The sequence below is a fragment of the Chrysemys picta genome, chromosome 4 (genome assembly GCF_011386835.1).
Source record: "Chrysemys picta bellii isolate R12L10 chromosome 4, ASM1138683v2, whole genome shotgun sequence".
In the NCBI taxonomy this organism is placed as follows: Eukaryota; Metazoa; Chordata; order Testudines; family Emydidae; genus Chrysemys; species Chrysemys picta.
In genome coordinates this window covers 98,024,318-98,047,648 of record NC_088794.1, presented here as the reverse complement: position 1 = coordinate 98,047,648, position 23,331 = coordinate 98,024,318, and the positions used below count along the sequence as shown (strand labels likewise).

The 23,331-nt window shown below is 39.6% G+C and overlaps 2 protein-coding genes across 3 annotated transcripts in view; one reads left to right on the top strand and one right to left on the bottom strand.

Annotated features, from left to right (window-relative positions):
• Positions 1-6,546, top strand: part of CHRM5 (cholinergic receptor muscarinic 5) — an 82,230-nt gene extending 75,684 nt beyond the window's left edge. For both annotated transcript variants that reach the window (XM_005303982.4, XM_005303981.4), the window contains one exon: positions 2,128-6,546. In XM_005303982.4, the coding sequence (XP_005304039.2) occupies positions 2,210-3,790 (1,581 nt within the window). In that variant the 5' untranslated portion in view covers positions 2,128-2,209 and the 3' untranslated portion in view covers positions 3,791-6,546. The remainder of the gene's footprint in view (positions 1-2,127) is intronic.
• An 11,826-nt stretch (positions 6,547-18,372) lies between these two features.
• On the bottom strand, positions 18,373-22,442 carry LOC101953263 (fibrinogen-like protein 1). The gene is made up of 3 exons (XM_005304044.5): positions 22,309-22,442; positions 21,254-21,437; positions 18,373-19,123 (listed from the first exon to the last, which is right to left on the bottom strand). The coding sequence occupies exons 2-3, from the start codon at positions 21,399-21,401 to the stop codon at positions 18,426-18,428; spliced, it is 846 nt and encodes a 281-aa protein (XP_005304101.3). The 5' UTR covers positions 21,402-21,437; positions 22,309-22,442; the 3' UTR covers positions 18,373-18,425.
• Positions 22,443-23,331: the final 889 nt, after the last annotated feature.

The window sequence follows — 23,331 nt, the reverse complement described above, 5'->3', positions numbered from 1 at the left end:
AAGCATACCATAGATCCTCAATCAGTAATAAATAATTAGTAAGATTATCCTGTGTGTGTATACCCTAAAAGCTTAACTACTGTTTGTCTTATTCCAGAAATTATATGGTCATATTTCATCTAATAGGACAAATAAAATGTGATATCTTCATAAGTGATTGAATGATCTACCAAAGAGCAGAGATTTTTGAAAGCTCCAAATTATGGTATTTATCCACTGGTGCAAGTAAACAGCAGTGTGGAACTGCACAATTTGGGGAGATAGAATCCCTCTTTGAGAGGTCCAGTGTACAGCAGTACTACACTGACAGTGACAGACTTAACATTTTATGGAGTGAGTTGGGGCTATGGACACACCTTTTCCCTCTATACCACCCCACTTTGCAGCATTATGTGCCCTCAGGGATGCACAAAAGGAGCAGCTCTGGTGCTTGTTGAGCACAGACACTACAATTATGAATTGCCATTGTGTAGACTGTACAAGGTGAGAAGGTTCCTTGTAGTTCAAAACCAGAACAATTTTACTAGTGTCCTAAATACAAGCAACCAAATTCATTCCTGGAATAACACCATTAACTACAATGAGCATTATTTCATGAATGAATATTACCCAAGGAGTTTTCTTTCAAAAGTATAAAATAGATTTTAAAAGATAATGGGCACAACATTTTTATTTGCCCCCTCCTCAAAATACACTTTAACACCACCCCAGGATATAGATGGGCAGTATTGGTGCTAAATTGCTCAAAGTAATACAAATATTAAGGGCATTTCAATATTACAGCATACTGTTATTTCATGGAACCTATGTATGCAACACTTGTGTCCCACTTTGAAAGTGTGTATTTCAGCTGAGAATTATGCTGTTGAATATAAAACACATGGCGATGTGTAATAGTTTGCTAAATATTTCTGCAGTGTGCCCCAAACCTACTAGTACAAGTTATTTATTTATTATGATTAAATCCACCTGTATAAAATCTGAGTATTTGAACTATATGCAGATGGAGTGCAGAGTGGCTGGGGACCCACAAGCCAGTGCCATGGTGCAAGGCTGCTGTGTAGCCCTTCCGTGCAGCCACTATTCCAGACCATAGTATTCTGGACTATTTCTCCCATATTTGGCTTGAGTTGCTAGTCTTTTAAATAGAGGGAAGGAGGAGGCAGGGAATGAAGTATCTTGAACCACTAATTGTTTACTTAGAGCAGAGAAGTTGCTACTACAGAGCAACTCCTCTTTCAGTCTTCCCTTACCCAGACCAGAACCAGTTGTCCTCCTGACTCCCCTCCAACCTAGCCATCTCCTTTCTATGTGCAGTCTAACCCTCTTCCCACCTCTACCAAAATCTAGTGACTGCTCTCCTCTCTCTCACCAAATCCCTCAACCACACAACCTCTCTTCTATCTAGCTCTTTAATCTAAGCCCTGGCACCCCCAAACCTCTTTAACACCAATACTCCCCTTGTGTCTCCCCAAGCATCTCTAACTGCATCTTCCCCTCCTGCCTCCTCCAGATGCTCTCAACTCACGAACCCCACTCTTACCCTCAGTTCTCCTAACAGTTCCCCAAACACTGGCTTCTTCACAGAATCTTCCTAATTTGTTTTTGAAATGTTGGCAATTATGACGCATAGTGCACTACATTCAAAAAGGAACACTATGAATCCCAGTCTCATTGTATTGTGAATCTTTAAATGTCTGTGCATCGAAGAACGTGTCCTGTACCCTACTAAAATATTCAGCAGATAAGGGATGACAAGACTGAATACTTTATGAAACAGTAGTTATTTTGGCTGCACTTAGCATTGTTTCAGAATGCTACAGAATGCTACCAAAGCAAAGTTCCCTAAAATGCATGTTTAATTTATGAGTAGAATGGTGGAAACAGCAATCAAAATGCAAAGAAAGCATGAAAATAATCTGATTGTAATGTTTTATTTGCAGCAAAAACAGTCATTTGAACCAATTTGTGTTAGTTAAAACATTAAAATAACATTTTTACTGTTTCTAACATTCTATATAAATATACAATGGCTTAAAATGTTGATATTTTGTGCTAAATAAGTCTATTGAAAGTCCAGTGCTGTTTAATGAGCTGCATTCTCTCTCTCCCCTTTATTCTTTACAGGTGTCTTCAAAAAATATTATCAAGTACAGAAAACATTCTGCAATGACATTAATATCCTGATAATAATACACTAAGAACAAGAATGGAAGTAAATTCAACCATTGTAAACAGTAGTTCTGTTAACCATAAACAGTTAGACGGGCATAGCCTTTGGGAAGTCATTGCAATTGCCAGTGTCACGGCGATTGTAAGCCTAATAACCATAGTGGGAAACATTCTTGTAATGATATCATTCAAAGTCAACAGTCAACTCAAAACTGTTAACAATTATTACTTGCTCAGCCTTGCTTGTGCAGACCTCATCATTGGAATATTTTCTATGAATCTTTACACATCTTATATACTAATAGGCCATTGGTCTCTTGGAAGTCTGGCATGTGATCTGTGGCTAGCATTGGACTATGTAGCTAGCAATGCCTCAGTAATGAACTTGCTAGTTATCAGTTTTGATCGATACTTTTCCATCACAAGACCTCTAACCTATAGGGCTAAACGCACACCCAAAAGAGCCGGCATTATGATTGGTCTAGCTTGGTTAATTTCCTTTATTTTGTGGGCACCACCAATCTTATGCTGGCAGTATTTTGTGGGGGAACGAACTGTTCCATCTGAAGAATGCCAGATACAATTTTTGTATGAACCCATTATCACCTTCGGTACTGCAATTGCTGCTTTCTACATCCCAGTGTCAGTGATGACTATTTTATATTGCCGCATTTATAAAGAGACTGAGAAACGTACCAAGGACCTTGCTGAACTTCAAGGCTCTGAGTCTGTGGCAGAGCTTGAGATGATAAAACCCCAGAAAGCTCTTCTGAAGTCCTGTTTTAGTTGCAAGCAACAAAATTTAGCCAAAAGGGAGAGGTGTCAGGCTTCATGGTCTTCATCCAGTCGAAGCACTTCAGCCACTGCAAAAGTACCTCAAACACCAAATACTTGTAATGATTGGTCTAAGGCAGACCAGCTAACCACCTGCAGCAGCTACGCATCCTCAGAAGAAGAGGACAAACCTGCCACTGATTCAGTTTTTCAAGTAACTTACAAGAGTCCAGCCAAAGATAAGAAAGAAGAGTTTAATGAGGAGGAGAATAAGGAAGTTTTTATCAAAGACCAGCCTATGGAAAATGATTTTGAGACTCAGAAATACTTTCTATCTCCAGCCAAAAGCCAAGCGCAAAACAGTCCAAAATGTGTGGCCTATAAATTCCACTTGGTGGTTAAGGCTGATGGCACCCAGGAAACCAACAATGGTTGCCGAAAAGTAAAAATAACTACTTGTTCTGCTGCTTTATCAAAGGACCCTTCCATCAAAGGCATGGATCCAAATTTAAGTAACCAAATCACTAAAAGGAAAAGAATGGTCCTTATAAAGGAGCGCAAAGCAGCCCAGACTTTAAGTGCCATTCTTCTAGCTTTTATCATCACTTGGACTCCCTACAATATAATGGTTTTGGTCTCCACATTTTGCGCAGACTGCATTCCTCTAACACTGTGGCATCTTGGATATTGGCTGTGCTATGTGAATAGCACTGTTAACCCTATCTGTTATGCTCTCTGTAACAAAACTTTCAGAAAAACTTTTAAGATGCTACTCTTCTGTCAATGGAAAAAGAAAAAAGTGGAAGAGAAGTTGTACTGGCAGGGTAATACCAAACTGCTATAATTGTAATAGACAATGAAAGGAAAACATAAAAAGTATGTAGTGACATTGTCCATGCATCGTAAATTGGCTGCAGTTCTTTCTTTTCAAAGTTGTTGCTTTACATGTCTGGGGACAAAAAATCCTGCACAGAAAAGCCAAATTTTGCATAATGACAGTCTTGTGCATGGGTTCAAGAGGAAAGCAGCAGCTGCTATGATTGTCTATGGGTGTCTGCAGTCACTCAATGGAGCTGCATTACTGTCAACATCCTAGGGGCCTGTGGTGTTCCCTTTCAACCAGAGAATAAGTAGAGTGAATCACAGACCCCTGGAAATTAGAGATGGATAGACCTGTTAGGTCATCCAGTCCATCTCCCTGCAGTTGCAAGACTGTTTTCTAGTGTTTTGTCTATTCTAGTTTTATATATCCCTAGCAATGGACCTTGCACTACTTCCCTTGTGACACTATTCCATAGCCTGATGAAATGGCACAAGGACCTTTAAAGGTGAAAACAGCAGTGCCCAAAATAAAGCGTTGGGGGATCCTTTGGATCCCAAATGGGCAAATCTGTTGAGGGCAAGTGTAATGCTAAGAAAATGTTCTATTGTAGGATAACTTTTCTGAGTGAAGGGAGGGCTAATAGTTGGTGTAATACACAATGTTGTTTGTATATTAAGAACCCAATGCCCACACCAAGGCTGTCATACAAGTTAGTATCACCTGGAAACAAGTAGTTAGCAGAAATTTCAGAATTTGTATTTCTTCATATACCAGAAGGTTTGTTTTTTTTAAAGTCACTATACCAGTACAAAGTGATGGTGCAAAACAGAATCTCTTCTTTAACTCCACTACTCTCCACCAGAAAATCTACCTTTAGTTTAGTGATATACAGAACACAGGAAAAATATAAACTGATATCATGCAGTCATCAATATATCATGAAGTTATTAAAAATACTGAGAAAATTGGTATTGCTGGGAGATGAAAACAGGATTTTTTGTGACTCACCTCTGATTGTTTCTATATTAATCTTAATATTATTTAGCACTTATGCAGCACTTTTGATCTTCAAAGAACTTTACAAATATTGCCTAACTAATTTGTTTGGAATTATATGTTCTCTTCGGCCAGATCTTCTGGACCGGTAGAACTGCTGGGCTGGGGGAAAGGTGACTGTTAACCATCTTTGTGGCTCCTGGATTCTGGGGCCAGCATGTGCAGGCCCTGAGCCCAGGTGCAAGTTAGTGCAGGCCCCCAGGGGCTGTTCCAGAAACTGAGGTTTGCTGGGGCCTAAGGATCCCCCAGTAATGCCTCTCCTGAAAGGAGGGATGGGGTGTTCAAGATGGTATTGTGGTTCTGGGCTGCATGGAGGATTCTGTTTGGCAGGAGTCCTCATATAGATGGATTCACTGTCATTACAGCCACTTGCAGCACAAAGCTGCTGAAGTGGGGTAATGATCTGGCTCACTACAGTGTAATAAAATCAAGTAGCAAAAAACTCAGGAGGAAACAAAGGAAATGGCAACTGAAATCAGAGGGTATAAGAAAAGACTGAGAATAAACAAGTGTTTATAAAAAGATGACAAAATAAAGGTCCTGTAAGGAATTACAAATACTGCACTAGAGATGAGCCCAAGTCCCAGGGTTCAGATCCAGATCTAGCTAGCCTTTATCAAACTTCAGGGGTACTTGGATCTAGAGTTTTGATTTGGGCCCATCTCCATATTTCATCTCACAATATACTTAATATGATAATACAGTGTGACATGAAATACTTGCACAGTGCAGAGATAATGCAGCAGATTTCATGCTAGTTATCCTGAATTTGTCATTGTTTTTAGTAAAGTTTGTTTTTAGTAAAGTTTGTTTTTAGTGGAGTTGGCATATAATTTAGTTAATGGTAATTATCATGAAAGACATGTTTTTTTCCATAACTATCCAATTAATTCATGTAAATGACCACTGTGTAAGTAATTTTTTAAATATTCCTAATTTTCAGAGGGAAAATATATGTCAATGAAAGGCTAGCAATATGTGAAAAAATGTATTTTGAATTCAACATGATTGATTTTGAAGTACATTGTATTGTCCCAGTTATTTCTGGTACTTTAGCATATGATTATTAAAGGGAAGTATGGGTTTTTATAAAGACCCTTTTGTTGATTTACCTCTGTCACCATCCAGAGCTTTTTCTGTGTATAGTGAGTGGCTATTATAGTGGGTTCATCTTATTTTGCATTGGATCAAACACATAAGTAGTGTGTTTGATTCAACACAATATTAATGTGCACATCTGTGACAAAAGCTATAGTAAAGGCAATATGTATAAGGCTGTACGAGTTTTTGCTAGCTGCAATGTTGTTGCTAAAGTAAAGCATTGGCTTCTACTTCTGAAGTTAAATGGGATTTTTTTGTTGTCCCTTTTTGGCTTCTGTTAAACAAGAATGTTTTGTAAATGTTTATGGACTCTGTGCTGAATAGATGTATAAGGTAGATTATACAGTGATGGATGCAACTATGTCAGTTCAATGTAATTGTGAAATATGTGCTCAAACTATGCTGCTAGCATCTGAGACATTACACTACCAAACCGCGAGGTACATTGTAAATACCTGGAATTATATAAAAGAAATATAGGATGTTTATGCTTTCCTGTTATGTAGTATGGTAACATGAACCTCAACAAAACATAATTTAGTAGTTAAGTATACCTTGTTTTCAAGTTCTGTAAAGCTCCCTTTTAAACTTAATGTAGACTAAAAAACTTACATTATCTGGATTCCTGTTCTTTTAATGATTTTTTACACCAGGGGTTCTCAAACTGGGGGGGTCGTGACCCCTCAAGGGGTCGCGAGATTATTACATGGGGCATCGTGAGCTGTCAGCCTCCACGCCAAACCCCGCTTCACCTCCATTATTTATAATATTGCTAAATATAAAAAAAGTGTTTTTAATTTATAAGTGGGGGTCACATTCAGAGGCCTGCTGTGCGAAAGGGGTCATCAGTACAAAAGTTTGAGAACCACTGCTTTACACAACCATTAATTTTAATAATTGGTTATGAACTAGGGACCTTGTGAAGAGGTCTTTTTTGGTTAAACTTCTATATCTCTAAGTAAGAGTTCCCCAGTCCAATCGCACATGAATATTTTTGAGGATCTAATTCTTACTCAAAATAAATGTCATAATTTCCTCTCTCTTTCCATATACTCTCAATCCCTTTCCCCTAAAAAGTATCAAATCAAGTAGTCATGACTCTTCTGTAAATTTCATTCCATTTGAAGATGCAGACTTGAAAGATGTTCAGAATTCTAGCATAGAATATCTAATTAAAATGGGCATATATTCACCTTTTAGTGAGAGGAACTCAGGACACAGCAGGGCCTTCTTTTGTGGAAAAGTCCTGTTGAATTTAAGAAGGATGAAACCAAAAGAGATCTACAGAAATTATTTTAACTAACCTATAGAATTTGATCGAGAATTATCTTTTCATTAGAATTTTTAAATCAACCTATAGGATTCAATAGAGAATCATACCCAGGTTATAGGAATCCACAGATTGGTTTAAACATTTTGTAGAAGAAAGATCAATCTCTCTTACATTTTTAAAGATTTTTCCACAGGGTCATTTTTGTTTCTCATTTCTTTTATTCAGAGGAGGTCCAAACTGAGACTGGATCAGAATGCTGTGAATTTAAGGGGCACATGGTTCTGAATCCAGATGTGAATATATACTTCAAAAAAGAATCCTGCTCCAAACACTTCCATCTCAATCCTCAATTTGGGGGGAAATTCAGATTCTGATCCTATAATAGAACTCAGCATCATGAAAAGGCCTCATCGCTACTTTTAATTACATCTAATCTCAGTATTACTTATTCTGGGCACTTTCCAGAAAATTGTGACATTCTTTTCTAGCCACATTTGGTACATAACAATTTAAAATTAATTGTACAGGTCAAACTTATTTAAATATGTCTAAGAACAAATGTTCCTAAGGATAGTCACACCTGAAGAAGCTTTCCACCTGATACAAGCAAAAAGTAAAAACATCAATGAGACACGGTAAGTGGTTTAAATTTGATAAATGAGAACCCATGATAACAATTAAAGAATACCATGTAATTCTGGAAAATGCTGTTATTGTCCCAGAGAAAAGTCACTACAAAATTGGGTGCTTTTATTGTGGGGAAGTAGAGCTGAACCAAAAACCCATACCCCCAAACCCTCAAACTTCAGCAGAGTTTGACGTTTGAACCCAGATTCCGATTTGAACTTTGCAAAAGGCTCCTATCTATATTATGGGCCAGCCAAAACTCTAAATCCAAAATACCCTCCAAAATTTTGGGATTTCTAAAATCCAAATCTGGATCTGAATTTTCAAGAATTGCTTGCTTGAATGTGTGGATAAAAAACCATGTGTTCCAGGAGAGTATGGAGTTGATGTAACCTGTTTGATACCATTTCTTTGTGAAACAGCTGAAATTCTTCTGAGGTGAATTGAGTTCTGTTCATACTGATAATCTATTCAGAAACTTCTGTCCATGAAAACAATAATCTTAACACTTCCATTATGTGCAGTGAGTTAGTTGAATTCATACAGAATACTTCAGGCCATTTAGAATGAGCATCTACTGCAATTTAAAAAAGTGTATGTCCCATAAGTGGTCCAGTATAATCTATGTGGATTCATTACCACGGTGACTCCCAAGGATTCAAAGGAGCATGTTTAAGCATGTGTTACATTGGATGACAAACTTGACATTGTTTTGCCATTTCCTTCACATCTGTATCAATCTGTGGACACCACACAAAATTCCTGGTAAGGACTTTCATTTTTACAATTCCCAAATGGCCTTCATCAAATTCTTGGAATACATATGGCCTGGTTTTGTAGGAATAACCACTCTAGTACTACACATTAGGCAACCTTGATATATATGTATTTAACTGTTCTTTTCAAGCAAAGAAAGCTAGAAGTTGTTTGTGTTCATTGTATATCATACATTTTAGCCAGTACTGGATCACTTTCAGTTTTGTGTTTTACAGTGGCATTTGTCTCTGGCAATGGTTCAATTTGTGCCAGTTAGTTTGTCTATTGATACTGCAATTTCTAGCGCACATTTTAGAGTTAAATCAGTCTCAGTAAATTACTGGTTTTGGATTGCTTCATTCTGCATACCACACTCTACTGATCCCTTAATTCATCACTTAAACTCCCTCCAAACTGGCAATGCTCTTTTAATTTCCAGACTTCAGCTACATATTCAGAAATTGTTACATTTTCTTTTTGATTCCATTTATAAAAGCAGAAACACTCTTCAATCACCAGTAGCTTTGGGGAGAGATGAGTTTGTAGAATTTCAACAATCTCAGCAAATATTTTGTCTGAGGATTTAATAGTTTAGGCTACATAGCGGGTTATACATTTTAATACTCATCACACTCAGTAAAACCACCATTTTTTTCATCAGTTATACTATTAGCAATTATATACTGTTCCAGTCTCTTAATACTAGTAGGCTAGTTCTCTACTGAGCGATCAAAGAAGTCTATTTTCCCCAAACAACCAGACATTTTTAACCTTTAAAATATTATGCAAATGTGCAGTTAAATCTGAATCCCAAGGGCTGTAGGCTCCAGTTTCCTTTGTACTTTTACTAAGTTTCTGCAATCACTCTCTGCTTCACTGTATTACTGGATTAGAATCCCATCCTCATCGCCAAGTGTTGTGTCTTTTATTCTTTATACAATAAATGTAATATGAAGGAACCACATCAATACAATGGGATTCAGATAACTGGGTTTACTAACTATATACTTACTAGCATATAAATATTTGGGGTTGGGAGGGAATTTCCCCCCAGATCAGATTGGCAAAGACTTTATGGGAGTTGGGGTTGCCTTCCTTTGCAGCATAGGGAACAGGTCACTTGCAGGTTTAAACTAGTATAAATGGTGGATTCTCTGTAACTTGAAGTCTTTATATCACGATTTGAGGAATTCAGTAACTCAGCCAGAGGCTACAGGTCAATTACTGGAGTGGGTGGGTGAGGTTCTGTGGCCTGCAATGTGCAGGAGATCAGACTAGATGATCATGATGGTCCCTTCTGGCCTTAAAGTCTACATTAGGCCTACTTACATATAAACACTGCTGCTCTGGCAGGATTCTGGTGGTTCATATTCCTCTATATAATGCCATGGTGTGAGATCTCACATTATTGTCACTCTCAGATTTTAATTGAAGTCTAGTGTCTCTTATTAGTACTTAAGTGACTTCATATTGCACATTTCCAACTACAAAGAGATGAGCAGGAAGTTATCTAAAACTCAGAAAGGCTGGATTCTCTAATCCACTAAATTCAATCTGTGGCCACTGCTAGATTGAACGTAGTGGAGAATTAGGGACAGAAGCTATCCCTGGCATAGGCTTCAACCTCAAACAAGTATTGTAAATATTAGATTACCCAGGAACTTTGAATGGAAGACAAATGGGCTCATACAAGGTAGCATCTTTGAGGTCATACCATTTGGCATCAATGAGATGTAGTGGGATAAATCTCATGATTGAAATATTGGTATAGAGAGGTATAGTTTGTTCGAGAAGGACAGGCAGGGAAAAAAGACAGGTATTGCATTAGATGTCAAGAATATATACACTTGTTCTGCGGTCCAGGAGGAGGTGAAAGGCAGACCAAATTAAACTCTCTGGGTGAAGATAAAAGGGCAAAATAACAGGGGTGATGTCATGGTAGGGGTCAACTATTTACCACCAAATCAGGAGGAAGAGGTGGATGAGGCATTTCACATGACATTCTCATAAGTAAACAAGGGAAATGTGGTCTAGATGAAGTTACTATATGGTGGGTGCAAAAGTGGTTGAAAGACCACCCTTAAAGAGTAGTTATCAATGTTCACTGTGAAACTGGGCTGCTGTATCTAGTGTGGTCATACAGGGGTCTGACCTGGGTCTGGTACTATTCGTTATTTTCATGAATCACTTGAATAAAATTTGTGCATGACACCACAGTCAGAGGGGCTGCAAGCACGTTGGAGGACAGGATTAGAATTCAAAATGAACTTGACAAATTGGAGAATTGGTATGAAATCAACAAGATGAAATTCAGTAGAGACAAGTGAAAAGTACTGCATATAGGAAGGAAAGAGCAAATGTACAACTGCAAAATGGGGGAACTGGCTAGGCAGTAATACCGCTGAAAAGGATCTGGGATTATAGTGGATCACTAAGTGAATATCAGCTAACATGATGCAGTTGCTAAAAAGGCTAATATCATTCTGGAGTGAATTAACAGGAGTATTATATGTAAGAGATGAGAAGTAATTGTCCCATTTTACTAAGAACTGGTGAGGCCTCAGCTGGAATACTGTGTCCACTTCTGGATACCATGCTTTTAAAAAAAAGATGTGGACAATGTGGAGAGAGTCCAGAGGAGAGCAACAAAAATGATAAAAGATTTAGAAAAGCTGACCTATGAGAAAAGGTTAGAAAAACTGGGCATGTTTAGTTTTGTGAAAAGAAGTTATCAGGTTCCCCCTCAGTTTATCTTTAAATATATTAAATGCTTTTGTAATGAGGACTGTGATCAATTATTTTCTATGTCCACTGAAGGAAGGACAAGCAATAATGGGCTTAATCTGCAGCAAGGGAGATTTAGGTTAGATATTAGAAAAAGCTTTCTAAATATCAGGATAGTTAAACTCTGGAATAAGCTTCCAGGAGAGGTGTGGAATACCCATCAATGGAGGTTTGTAAGATGACATTAGACAAACACCTAGGCATACTTGATTAGGCACATGGGGCTGGACTTGATGACCTCCGGAGATCCCTTCCAGACCTACATTTTTATGATTCTACTTTCATGATTTCTATGAAAATTATTAGGCAGTAAATCTCTTGTTCCTTAAGCAGACAGCCCCACTTTGTTGCTGTTACATACACTTAATTGCATGATTCTGACAAAACGTATTCACTTTTATACTTTGGTGCACAATACAGGCGCCCACTAATCTTCTCACAGAGATGATTTCTCAGTCTCTATAATGTGGCCTCAAAAACATGTGTGTGTGTGTGTCACTTGGATTCTCCAGAGCCAGAATGGCAACCTCACAGTTCCCCACCAAACGTTTCAGACTCTTTTCAGCAAAACAATAATACAAAGATCCTTACAGGCAGCAGGAATTCCAGTCCCTGAGCTAAAAAGTGACTGTTTCCTCAGTTTCTAGCAAGCTAGGGAATCTGTAGCCTATTCCAAAGCAGTACCAGGGCCGCCAAGAGGGGGGGCATGTGGGGCAATTTGCCCCAGGCCCCGCAGGGGCCTCCATGAGAATGTCGGAGGCTCCCCCTGCCTCCGCCTTCCCCCATCCCCCGGCGCCTCAGCGCGCCGCGTCCAGGAGCGGCCCTGGACAGCGCTGCAACGGCGAGGCTCGGGCGGGGCCTGAGGTCCTCCCGCTCAGAGCTGTGTGGTAAGGGGGAGGGACTGCGAGCTCCAGCGGGCCGAGCGGCAGGAGCTCCTAGACGCAGCTCGCTGAAGCTCTGGGAGAGGGAGGAGGCGGGGGTAAGCAGCATGGTAAGCCCTTTTGAGCCGGGCTCCCCCCGACTCCATCCCCCCCCAGCCCTGACTCCCACCTCCGAGCCCAGCTCCTCTGAGCCGGGCACCCTCCGACCCCATCCCCCCCCCAGCCCTGACCCCCAGCTCCGATTCTAGCCCCTCTGAGCCGGGCACCCCCAGACCCCATCCCCCCCCCAGCCCTGACCCGCAGCTCCGAGCCCAGCCCCTCTGAGTCAGGCACCCCACAACCCCATCCCCTCTGACCCCCAGCTCCAAGCCCAGCCCCTCTGAGCTGGGCACCCCCAACCCCATCGCCCCCCCCGCACAGTCCTGACTCCCAGCTCCGAGCCCAGCCCCTCTGAGTCAGGCTCCCCCCAACTCCATCCCCCCCCAGCCCTGACCCCCAGCTCTGAGCCTAGTCCCTCTGAGCCGGGCACCCTCCGACCCCATCTCCCCCCCAGCCCTGACCCCCAGCTCCGAGCCCAGCCCCTCTGAGCCGGGCAGCCTCCCAACCCCATCCCCCGCTGCCCTGACCCCCAGCTCCAAGCCCAGCCCCTCTGAACCAGACACCCAACCCCATCCCTCCACAGCCCTGACCCCCAGCTCTGAGCCCAGCCCCTCTGAGCCAGGCACCCCCCAACCCAGAGCCCAGCTCCCCACCCAGCCCTGGGCAACAGTAGCGCCACCCCCAGGCAGTGACAGCCCATTGGCACCAACCATCACCATCACCCAGCGACAGCCCATTATGTAATTGCAAATGTATACATACCATTAAAGCTTTTAATGTTTTTAAATAATGTATTTCGTGTATTTTCAAATGATTAAAAATTGATTTTTGAATGTATTTCACTGGTTATTTTTTACATTTCCAAATAACATGTTACTATAGTATTGCTACTTTTTTTTATGGAAAGGGCCCCCGAAATTGCTTTGCCCCGGGCCCCCTGAATCCTCTGGGTGGCCCTGAGCAGTACAGGTACTGAGAGCCAGCCCTCATAGCAGACACATCTCTTGGTCCTACATCAATCAGCCACTGAGTTCACAGTGCTGTCTCTAATGTCCATACTTGTAACCTTTTGTTCGTTTGAGCTCCAGTTCACAAATGGTGAATGTGTGGAACCTATAAGAATGCTTGCCATTAATTGAAACTGTATGTACAGCTTTGGAAACAGCCACTGAACATATCTAGTAGCTACCACACCACTCCTGTCCTTCCTAAATTGCCCTGGCCCACTCTCTGCATGTATATATGCACATAGGACTCAACTATAATCCATCTCTCCTCCCCATTACTTCTCTTCCTTTATTTGAACATCAGATACTGCAATATAAGCATGTGAATTACATTAACCTATCTCCTGCAGACCTCACCTGTGTTTTTAATTCCTGGTCTCCTTTGCAGTACATGGTGAAAAATAATTGTTACTGCTTAGCTACTTCATTTCACAGTCTATTTCTCATCTCTCTAACTATCCCCTATGGACTCCCCCCCGAAAGGTGCTGTAATTTCTTTGCTTTAAGTTAATATGCATGGAAATTATGATCACACTTCTAATATTTTAAAGAAATTCCATGAAAAGTTTCCATTTTAAATTGAAAAGTACAAGGTTGCCAACCTCTAATGAGTAAGCATCTTTAATGGAAAACTCCAAAGTAATACAAAAGATCTTCTAATTATTACACTGCTGGTGTGCATAAAATAACAATAAAAACTAACAAAAAGGAAACTGTAGATGCCATATAGATATTTTGGTGACACTGAGTAGGACTGAGTGAAGACAAATCTATTCATATGCACAAGAAAACAGGAACTTTCCAGATTGTTGTAAGATAAATCCTTTTCTTTATACTTTTTAAAGTGATTAATTTAAAAATAGTTTAATAACTGTTAAAGAACAAATGTCTATAGCAGGGGTCGGCAACGTTTGGCACGCGGCTCGCCAGGGTAAGCACTCTGGCGGGCTGGGCCAGTTTATTTACCTGCTGACGCGGCAGGTTCGGCCGATTGCGGCCCCCACTTGCCGCGGTTCGCCGTCCCAGGCCAATGGGGGTGGCAAGAAGCGGCGCGGGCGAGGGATGTGCTGGCTGCGGCTTCCCGCCGCCCCCATTGGCCCGGGACGGCGAACCGCGGCCAGTGGGGGCCACAGTCGGCTGAACCTGCCGCGTCAGCAGGTAAATAAACTGGCCCAGCCCGCCAGAGTGCTTACCCTGGCGAGCCGCGTGCCAAACGTTGCCGACCCCTGGTCTATAGATAAGAACATTGTATTTCATATTCATTCAGTAACATTATATTTCATATTCATAACAAGAGAAATGTCTGTGTTTAAATAATGTCAAAGTTGAGTAACAACATCCAAAGCTAGCAAATGTGAAATAAGGCTAATACTTAGAGCTCTGCGCAGATACAAAATTTGTATTCACGTCCGATCTGCGATCTGCAAAAAGATCTGCAGATATAAAGCGGATATCTACAGATTTTCAGGATAAGTTTTACACAGTATAAGTTTTAAACAAACAATTTAATACTGTACTCAGCAATGATGATTGTGAAGCTTGGCTGAGGTGGTGAAGTCAGAGGATGGAAGAGGGTGGGATATTTCCCAGGGAATGCCTTACTGCTAAATGATGAACTAACACTTGGCTGAGCCCTCAAGGATTAACACATTGTTGTTAATGTAGCCTCACACTCTAGAAGGCAGCACGAATGGAGGGAGCGGAGACAGCATGGCAGAGAGAGACAGAGACACACACCGTGTGTGTGAGAGAGAGATGCGCATTGCCCCTTTAAGTATGCTGATACCACTCTAAGTACATTGCCTTTTTAAGTAGATCAGCAAGTTGAGACAGCAGCTGCTGTCAGGAAGCTCACTCTGTCCTGAGCCCTGTCATGTCCACCCCTGCTCTGTGGAGATGAGGTAAAGGAGCGGGAGGGGGGGGGGCAGGAGCAAGGGAGAAAGGGACACCTTGTCATTGGCACCCCTCTTTCCCCCACCTTTGCACAGCAAGCAGGAGGCTCCTGGGAGCAGCTCCAAGGCAGGGTGCAGGAATTACCATTTTGTTTTAAATTTTTTAAAACTGATCACTAAGTTTCATCCTGGAGAGAATTTTATAGGTGTTGTAAACCCAGAATATAGGACTTTCTAATGGAAAGGCTGATAAGATCATTAACTCGGGCTGGTCTAATAAAAATAAAAGAATACCCTTTGTTGGATATTTAGTCCTATTTGGGCTCATAAAAAAGGGAACGGTGAGGGAACTAATGGGGGAGAGAAGCCATGTGAGGTAAGATTTAGGAAGATACAATTTTAAGTATTGAAATATCTCTTTCTACAGATGAAAAGCAAAGGCTTGATTCTGCCCTCTGGTATGCAGTGATCACCGATATGCATCTTGTAAACACAGCAACTGCATACACACACACACACACACACACACACACACACAGTGACTTTGCAAGACACATGAAAATGAGCAATCATGTATATGTCAAATGCAAATATGAATACTCACATAAGAAGAAAATATTCTGACTCGCATATATGTACGTTGCCGCCCTCTACTGGATGCAGTATGTCAAATCTGCACATTTCCATATCAGTCCTCTCTTATGGCCAAGGCAGTTGAGCTGTTTCTTTAAATAACTTGGTAGAGGCCTGTGTTTCTGCCTGGTTCTAGTCCTGTTACTGGATGTACTATATGTGGTTGGTAGATGAGAGTCATGACTATAGTCCCAATCTTGCAAGCTCTTTGAGCACGAAACTTGTACAGTGGCAGGACTGAATTCTGAATATTTAGGAGGCTCTATAGTAGATTCATGTCATAATTAGGGCTGCCAAGCGATTAAAAAAATTAATCATGATTAATCATGCGATTAATTGTTCTGTTAAACAACAATAGAATACCATTTCTTTTAAATATTTTTGGATGTTTACTACATTTTCAAATATATTAATTTCAATTACAACACAGAATACAAAGTGTACAGTGCTCACTTTATATTTATTTTTGATTACAAATAATTGCACTGTAAAAAACAAAAAAATGTATTTTTCAATTCACCTAATACAAGTACTGTAGTACAATCTCTTTTTCATGAAAGTTGAATTTACTAATGTAGAATTATGTACAAAAAACTGTATTCAGAAATAAAACAATGTAAAACTTTAGAGTCTACAAGTCCACTCAGTCCTATTTCTTGGTCAGCCAATCATTCAGACCAATAAGGTTGGTTACAATTTGCAGGAGATAATGCTGCCTGCTTCTTGTTTACAATGTCATGTGAAAGTGAGAACAGGCAAGTTTGCATGGCACTGTTGTAGCTGGCATTGCAAGATATTTATGTGCCAGATGCGCTAAAGATTCATATGTCCCTTCATACTTCAACCACCATTCCAGAGGACATGCTTCCATGCTGATGATGGCTTCTGCTTGATAATGATCCAAACCAGTGTGGACTGGCACATGTTCATTTTCATCATCTGAGTCAGATGCCACCAGCAGAAGGTTGATTTTCTTTTTTGGTGGCTTGGTTTCTGTAGTTTCTGCATCAGTGTGTTGCTCTTTTAAGACTTTTAAAAGCATGCTCCACACTTCGTTCCTCTCAGATTTTGGAAGGCACTTCAGATTCTTAAACCTTGGGTCGAGTGCTGTAGCTATCTTTAGAAATCTCACATTGGAATCGTCTTTGCGTTTTGTCAAATCAAATTTTTATCAAGCAGAACCCATCATCAGCATGGAAGCATGTCCTCTGGAATTGTGGCCAAAGCATGAAGGCACATACGAATGTTTAGCATATCTTGCACATAAATACCTTGCAATGCTGGCTACAAAAGTGCCATGGAAATGCCTGTTCTCACTTTCAGGTGACATTGTAACTAAAAAGCAGGGAGCATTATCTCCTGCAAATTGTAACCAACCTTGTTTGTCTGAGTGACTGGCAGAATAAGAAGACTTGTAGGCTATGCTTTCACAATAAAGAGATTGCACTTCAGTACTTCTATGAGGTGAATTGAAAGATACTATTTCTTTTATCATTTTTACAGTGCATATATTTGTAATAAAAATTATAATATAAAGTGAGCACTGTGCACTTTGTATTCTGAGTGACTGGCAGAATAAGAAGTAGAACTGAGTGGACTTGTAGGCTATACTTTCACAATAAAGAGATTGCACTTCAATATTTGTATGAGGTAAACTGAAAAATACTATTTCTTTTGTTTATCATTTTTACAGTGCAAGTATTTGTAATAAAAAATAATATAAAGTGAGCACTGTGCACTTTGTATTCTGTGTTGTAATTGAAATCAATATTGAAAATGTAGAAAAACATCCAAAAATATTTAATAAAGTTCAGTTGGTATTCTATTGTTATAAGTGTGATTAATCACAATTAATTTTTTTAACCGTGATTAATTTTTTTGAGTTAATTGCGTGAGTTAACTACAATTAATTGACAGACCTAGTCATAATGAATCTAGGATTCACATAGGCTATCTGTGAATTAATGAATCTGCATGTTTACTTCTCTCCTCAAGATCATTAATAAAATGAACAAGACACTAAATAAACCTGAGTCTTTGTCTTCAGGCAGGATATCACACAGATCTATCATTTATTCTTCCCTCTCTATGCCCTGAATGGTGATAACTGAAATAGTTGTTCATACTTATTAGTGCATTTATTATTTGGTACCAGAAGAGTCCAAAATGAGTACATCTAATCAGCTGATGTCTGAATTAGAGAGAGGAATGTACCAACCCCCCCAGCTCTAAATGTCCCTGAACTTTGGGAGAGATTCAGAATCTGAATCCAGATCCAGATCTGAAATTGTCACCTGACTTTAACACTGCTATAAATGGAACCAAAACCATGGAAAAAACGTTGGAATGTTCAGTCTGTCCCTGAATTTTGTAGCATGAGCTCATCTTTACTTTGAAATTAGAAGAAATAATCACAGAAAGTAATTATGCTATAGACTAGAAAAAAATTGAACTGATGGAATCCACTCAGGAGATCAAGAAAACACTTGAAGAGAGATTTTTTAGAAGTTGATTTTATTGTCTCACCTCATAATGTAGTAATGTTATCTACAATTCATCTTTTTCACAACGACAAGCCTTGTTAGGACACTGGCCATGATCAGTGGGCTTGACCATCATCCAGGCAAACTTGCATAAATGTTCCTTATTGCAGTCTTTTTGCCAGTATATAACATTCCTGCGGTTTAGGTTTGCTCCGGCACAAGAATCATACCACCACCCTCCACCTGGAATGCCATTGTACTCTAGTTTGGCACAATTCTGAAAATAGTTATCATTATCTCTGTCTTTTGTAGTGAACTTCTGATTATCATGGAGATAAGCTTCTGTATCCTGGGTCAGGGCATCAGCAGCATTGCCTTTGTATAGGCCAAGCCTGATCCTGTATTGAGACTCTTCATCTTCAATTTTGAACGGTTCATACTCTCCCCATTTGATTTCGGCATTTAGGTCTACGAGTTTGACCCTAAGTATATATGGCCTTGAGCTGTTAGTTAACTGATACACATATTCATTCCCTAACCAGTAGTTGTCATGAACTGAGCCAAATCCATACTTGTAGTCATGCCATATCCTATCAAAGTCCACAGTGCTATTGGCTGTAATATGTTGAATTACCGTCCACCCACCATCTTGCATATTACAGTAAGCAACAATAGGATCTTTCATTGGCTGAATGACATAAAGACCATCCTTGGCGCTTCCTTCAGAATGCTGAAAAATCTCATAACAATCCCTTGCATATTCTATGGGGGGGAAAAGAAAAGTATGTTTAACATTTTACTCTGCTCAACTTGTAAACCTCTAAAAATTCTGTACTTTTAACTTCAGAATGAATAAATTATTGTCCTATCAGTATTTGACAAGGACATAGTATGGTCACATACTGACTTCAGTCCATACATGGGACACCCACTAAAATCGATGGAAGTCGCACAGCAGATGGTCAGGGCAGAATGTGCCGGTAAAATGGTGAGGGAGATTTTCAAAGGCAAAAAAAGAAATTACTTGCTCAACTCCCATTGTCTTTCAATGACTGTATAGTACTTAGCTATCCTTTGTGTCTCTGAAAATCTCCCCTGTATAATATAATCAGTACCCAAACTCTATAGCAGGAATGCAATCCTATTTTACTGATAGGAACACAGGTAGAATTGGCAAAAAAGAGCATTTATATTAAATTCTAATGATTATGTCCAGTGTTGGTTTATGAAGGGAATATTTGCACAACTTTCACAAATGCACAAATATAGAACAAAGTAGCAAACCTAGAAATTCACTTTGGAAACAGATTTTTTCATTTATAAATGGCTAGATCTTGACACTGATTTTGGTTAATTGATTTTAGTTGGTGTTGTATTCATGGAACTACATCAAGGTGTGGTCATTTGTTCCCAGTATTTTATAGATACAGATCAGAGGGGAGCTAACAAAGTATTTAACACCAATAACAGGAAAACAGATGAAAAAATGTTTCTTTTCACTTCACTGTGAATATCAAAATCTATGGGCTGAAGCGGGACTTGTATGCTGCCAAGGGCTTAGGTGAGATAAAAGTGGCATATAGACCTTGAGCTGGACGGCTGCAGAGGAGTGAATTTCATCCTTTGTGAATAAGTCTTAAGTAAATCACTGATAAGGCTCTGTTAAGGCAACAAAGGAACCTTTGGTTACACTCAGGCTGATTTTAAGCAGTTCTGAGACTAAGCCATAATGTCTGGTTTTTTAGCTAAAAAGCATGCACATAAATCTCAGCAATTCCTTTTTTGTAGGAAAGGATATTATTTAATATCTATTCCATTAACCAGTGATTCAGACATGAACTAAAATAGACAGTACTTCACAGATATACTATTATTCTATGAATAAAATTGAAAGGAACTCAGTTACATTATATACTATTTATATTATATTCAGTGAGATACGTTGACAATGTTTGTGAAAAATACCTACAGAGCACAGTAATGGACTACTACAGAACTAGGGTTTTCAGTCCTTAGTTGGTGCTTACTGTAGAGTTTTGACAGACTGATTTATAGGAATTAGGGTGTGGTGTATAGAACTTAATTGGTTATTATGAAAAGGAGAACTGTATTCCTGAGATGCTGAGATAATTCAGGTGAGCCATGTTTTCCAAAGACTTATCAAATACCAAACAAGAAAAATCTGCCCACGGCTAAATATTCAAAGTGAGAGTTCAGAAAAGACCCCCTTTTGCCCCAACTCTCTAGAACAAAACAAAAGGATGGCTTTGTGCACCCAAAATATGAGTACTTCACAAAGATGGCTTTTCCCAGAAAGCATTTCCTTTTTCCCCACAAAGAGAATCTGGCTTCCAGTAAACTCTAGCTCCAGATTATCAGAGTCCTCCACCTGCTGTTGCATAGTGTTCTGAGAGGATGACATAATTCACAGCATCTGGGACCCATGTTTCTGTCCACATAGAAGTCCCTAACAGTCCTTGCACTGACTATACATCTGTGGTCTTTCCTTTCCTCAGGAAAAGATCAATTAATATACTGAAGCTTGTCAGGGTTGAGACCATCAACAGACCAGAGGGACACTAAAGAACTGAACACCAAGAAGGCGTCTGGAAGAAAACACATTCTGGAAAAAGATAGGGACTAAAACCCTTTGTAAGTAAAGTGGTTTTAGACTTTTAATATATTTCGAGATCTGTGAATAAGAGGCATTATAGAAGTTCTAACTAGTATTATGAACATTTATTATTAAGTACAGTCTTTGACCTTCAGATGCCTATTCATGTTTGTGAAGTACTCAAAGACTATGGTAGTGAGTGTCATAGAAAAAAAGATAGTAAAGGTATAAAGTAAAATAGTGCATACATCCCCGCCACTCCCTCTCTTGCTGAGTACCTTTCTCATTGTTGTTACTCAATCTCTGGTAGCCTCCTGGAGGGAGAAGGTGGGCATTAACAAGCACCACAGCTTCTTCAGCACTTGTCCACATCGCATATTTAAAGAGTAACAGCAGAATAAATCTCACTGAACTTTTCAAATTCATCTTTCTTCTGAGTCAATCCCTCTGCAGAGATACACACTAAAAACATAACACAGGATGACATTTAAAATTAAATTATTTTTTACTTGCAGGAAAAAAACTCTTGAAGGCGAAACAGAAACACCTGCTTTCAACAAAGCCAGTCTATGCCAAAACAGGCTTTTCACTTCTCACACTCCCTGCTTTCTTAATGTGTCCCATTGCATTTCTGACAGATCATTTTTATGATGTGTAGTACTGTATCCCATCACTTAGAATACAGCTCATCTTGTTCCTTTACACCATACCAGTCAATGCGACACAACACAATTTTGCATGTGATAAAAACAGACAGAAAATAATGTAATGACAAAGTTTAAATTTAAAAAGCATGTCTCACATTTATCAGATCTGATGCTCGGTATTCCCTGAACCTGATCTGTACTGGTACTAGGGGACAGAAGGAAGAGCTAGCACATGCAAAACACCAGCAACACTTGCTATCTATGCATGAAGCAGTATTAGATAGCATGGTGTACTAACTGCTGAGAATATTTTCAGGCACCAGAGCTCACTTAAACACATTTGGACTATAATTTGTATAAACTTCCACCTGTGGCTTCAAGGGACATGTCACGTAGGCTGATGTCAGGTGAAGAAAAGCAACCTGTGGATTTGGGGCTTGAATAAACAAAGCAAAAAGGGCTCCCCTTCAACCAGGCTTTCCCTAAATAAAACCACAAGGTGTTTCTTGCAGTCAGAATTCAATATGTTAAATAAAGACTTTTCCATAGTCACATTTTTCCCTCCTCCCTGGGTTATTTGACTCCTAAATTAGTAACTGTTACTGGCCCTAGTCAAATCTAAGAGAAAACTCTGCATTATAAATTATTAAGAAAACAACTAAAAGAGCACCAGGCAGACAGCTTACCTCTCGTTTCAAGTGAAGCCTGAGAAAGAAATAGCTGAGCACAAAGCAGTGAGCTAATTCTTTGGAACTGTACTTTGCCTGCTGCTGAAGTCCAGGTGAACAGCTCGGCCCTATCTCAAAATCAGAAGGCCAGCAAACGTGCATCTTCATGATTTCATTGTGTGTTCTTGGACTAGTGGACTTTACTCTGACACATTGCATTTGCAAGTAAGCACATCTGAACTAAAAACCTACAAAGTTCCATGAAGCTTAAAATGCCACCATTAAAACGGAAACCTCTGTGATTAGGGAGTATACAGAGTGCTGGAGAACAGTGGACATTTAGGACCCAATGCAACAAAGTGCTTAAGTTCATTCCTATTCAGCATAGCACTTAAACACCTGCTTCATTTTGAACAGATGCTTAAATCTCACTGACTTCCATGATGAGTAAAGTGTATACTGAAAGTTAAGCATACACTTTGCTGTATCAGTAGTGTTCCACATTTATGTTTTCTTTTGTAAAAAAAAAAATTCTGGGAATTTGTCAGTGGTTATTTTCCAAACATTAAAACTGGGATGAAATCAAGTTAAAAAATTTTTTTAAAGGGAAAATCGGGGGGGAAATTAATAATAAACATTTTACGACAGTAAAACTGACACTTTTTTTTTAATGTACAAAGATATTTTTTTGTCTCTCGCAGAGCTGTTAGTTTTTCCAGAAATCCTGGTTTGCATACACCCACATAATTTTCTTCAAAGTATCCTCACTCATGTTGAGCCTCTTGCTGTCTTGGACGTAGTCCAACTTTCAAATAGATCCAGGGGTGCACTCAAAGCTCGCTGTGCCACTTTACTGAAGTTGGGAAATGTGTCTTGCTGACTATTCCAAAAAACTAGCTCATCCAGTTTCACATTGTCAGGATTAGGCATGTTCATGCAAATAGTAAATTCCCCTTTCAGATTTGAAATTTCAAAGAGTTGAAACACTGGCATAACACTAGTAATCTGCTGCAAAATTCACCTTGAGAAGGGGTGCAACAC

Coding starts and splice junctions, on each gene's coding strand:
- LOC101953263 (XM_005304044.5), bottom strand. CDS start 21,401: ATGAATTTGAAAAGTTCAGTGAGATTTATTCTGCTGTTACTCTTTAAA. Junction 19,124..21,253: donor GAGTAACAACAATGAGAAAG/GTACTCAGCAAG, acceptor TCCCCCCCATAG/AATATGCAAGGGATTGTTAT.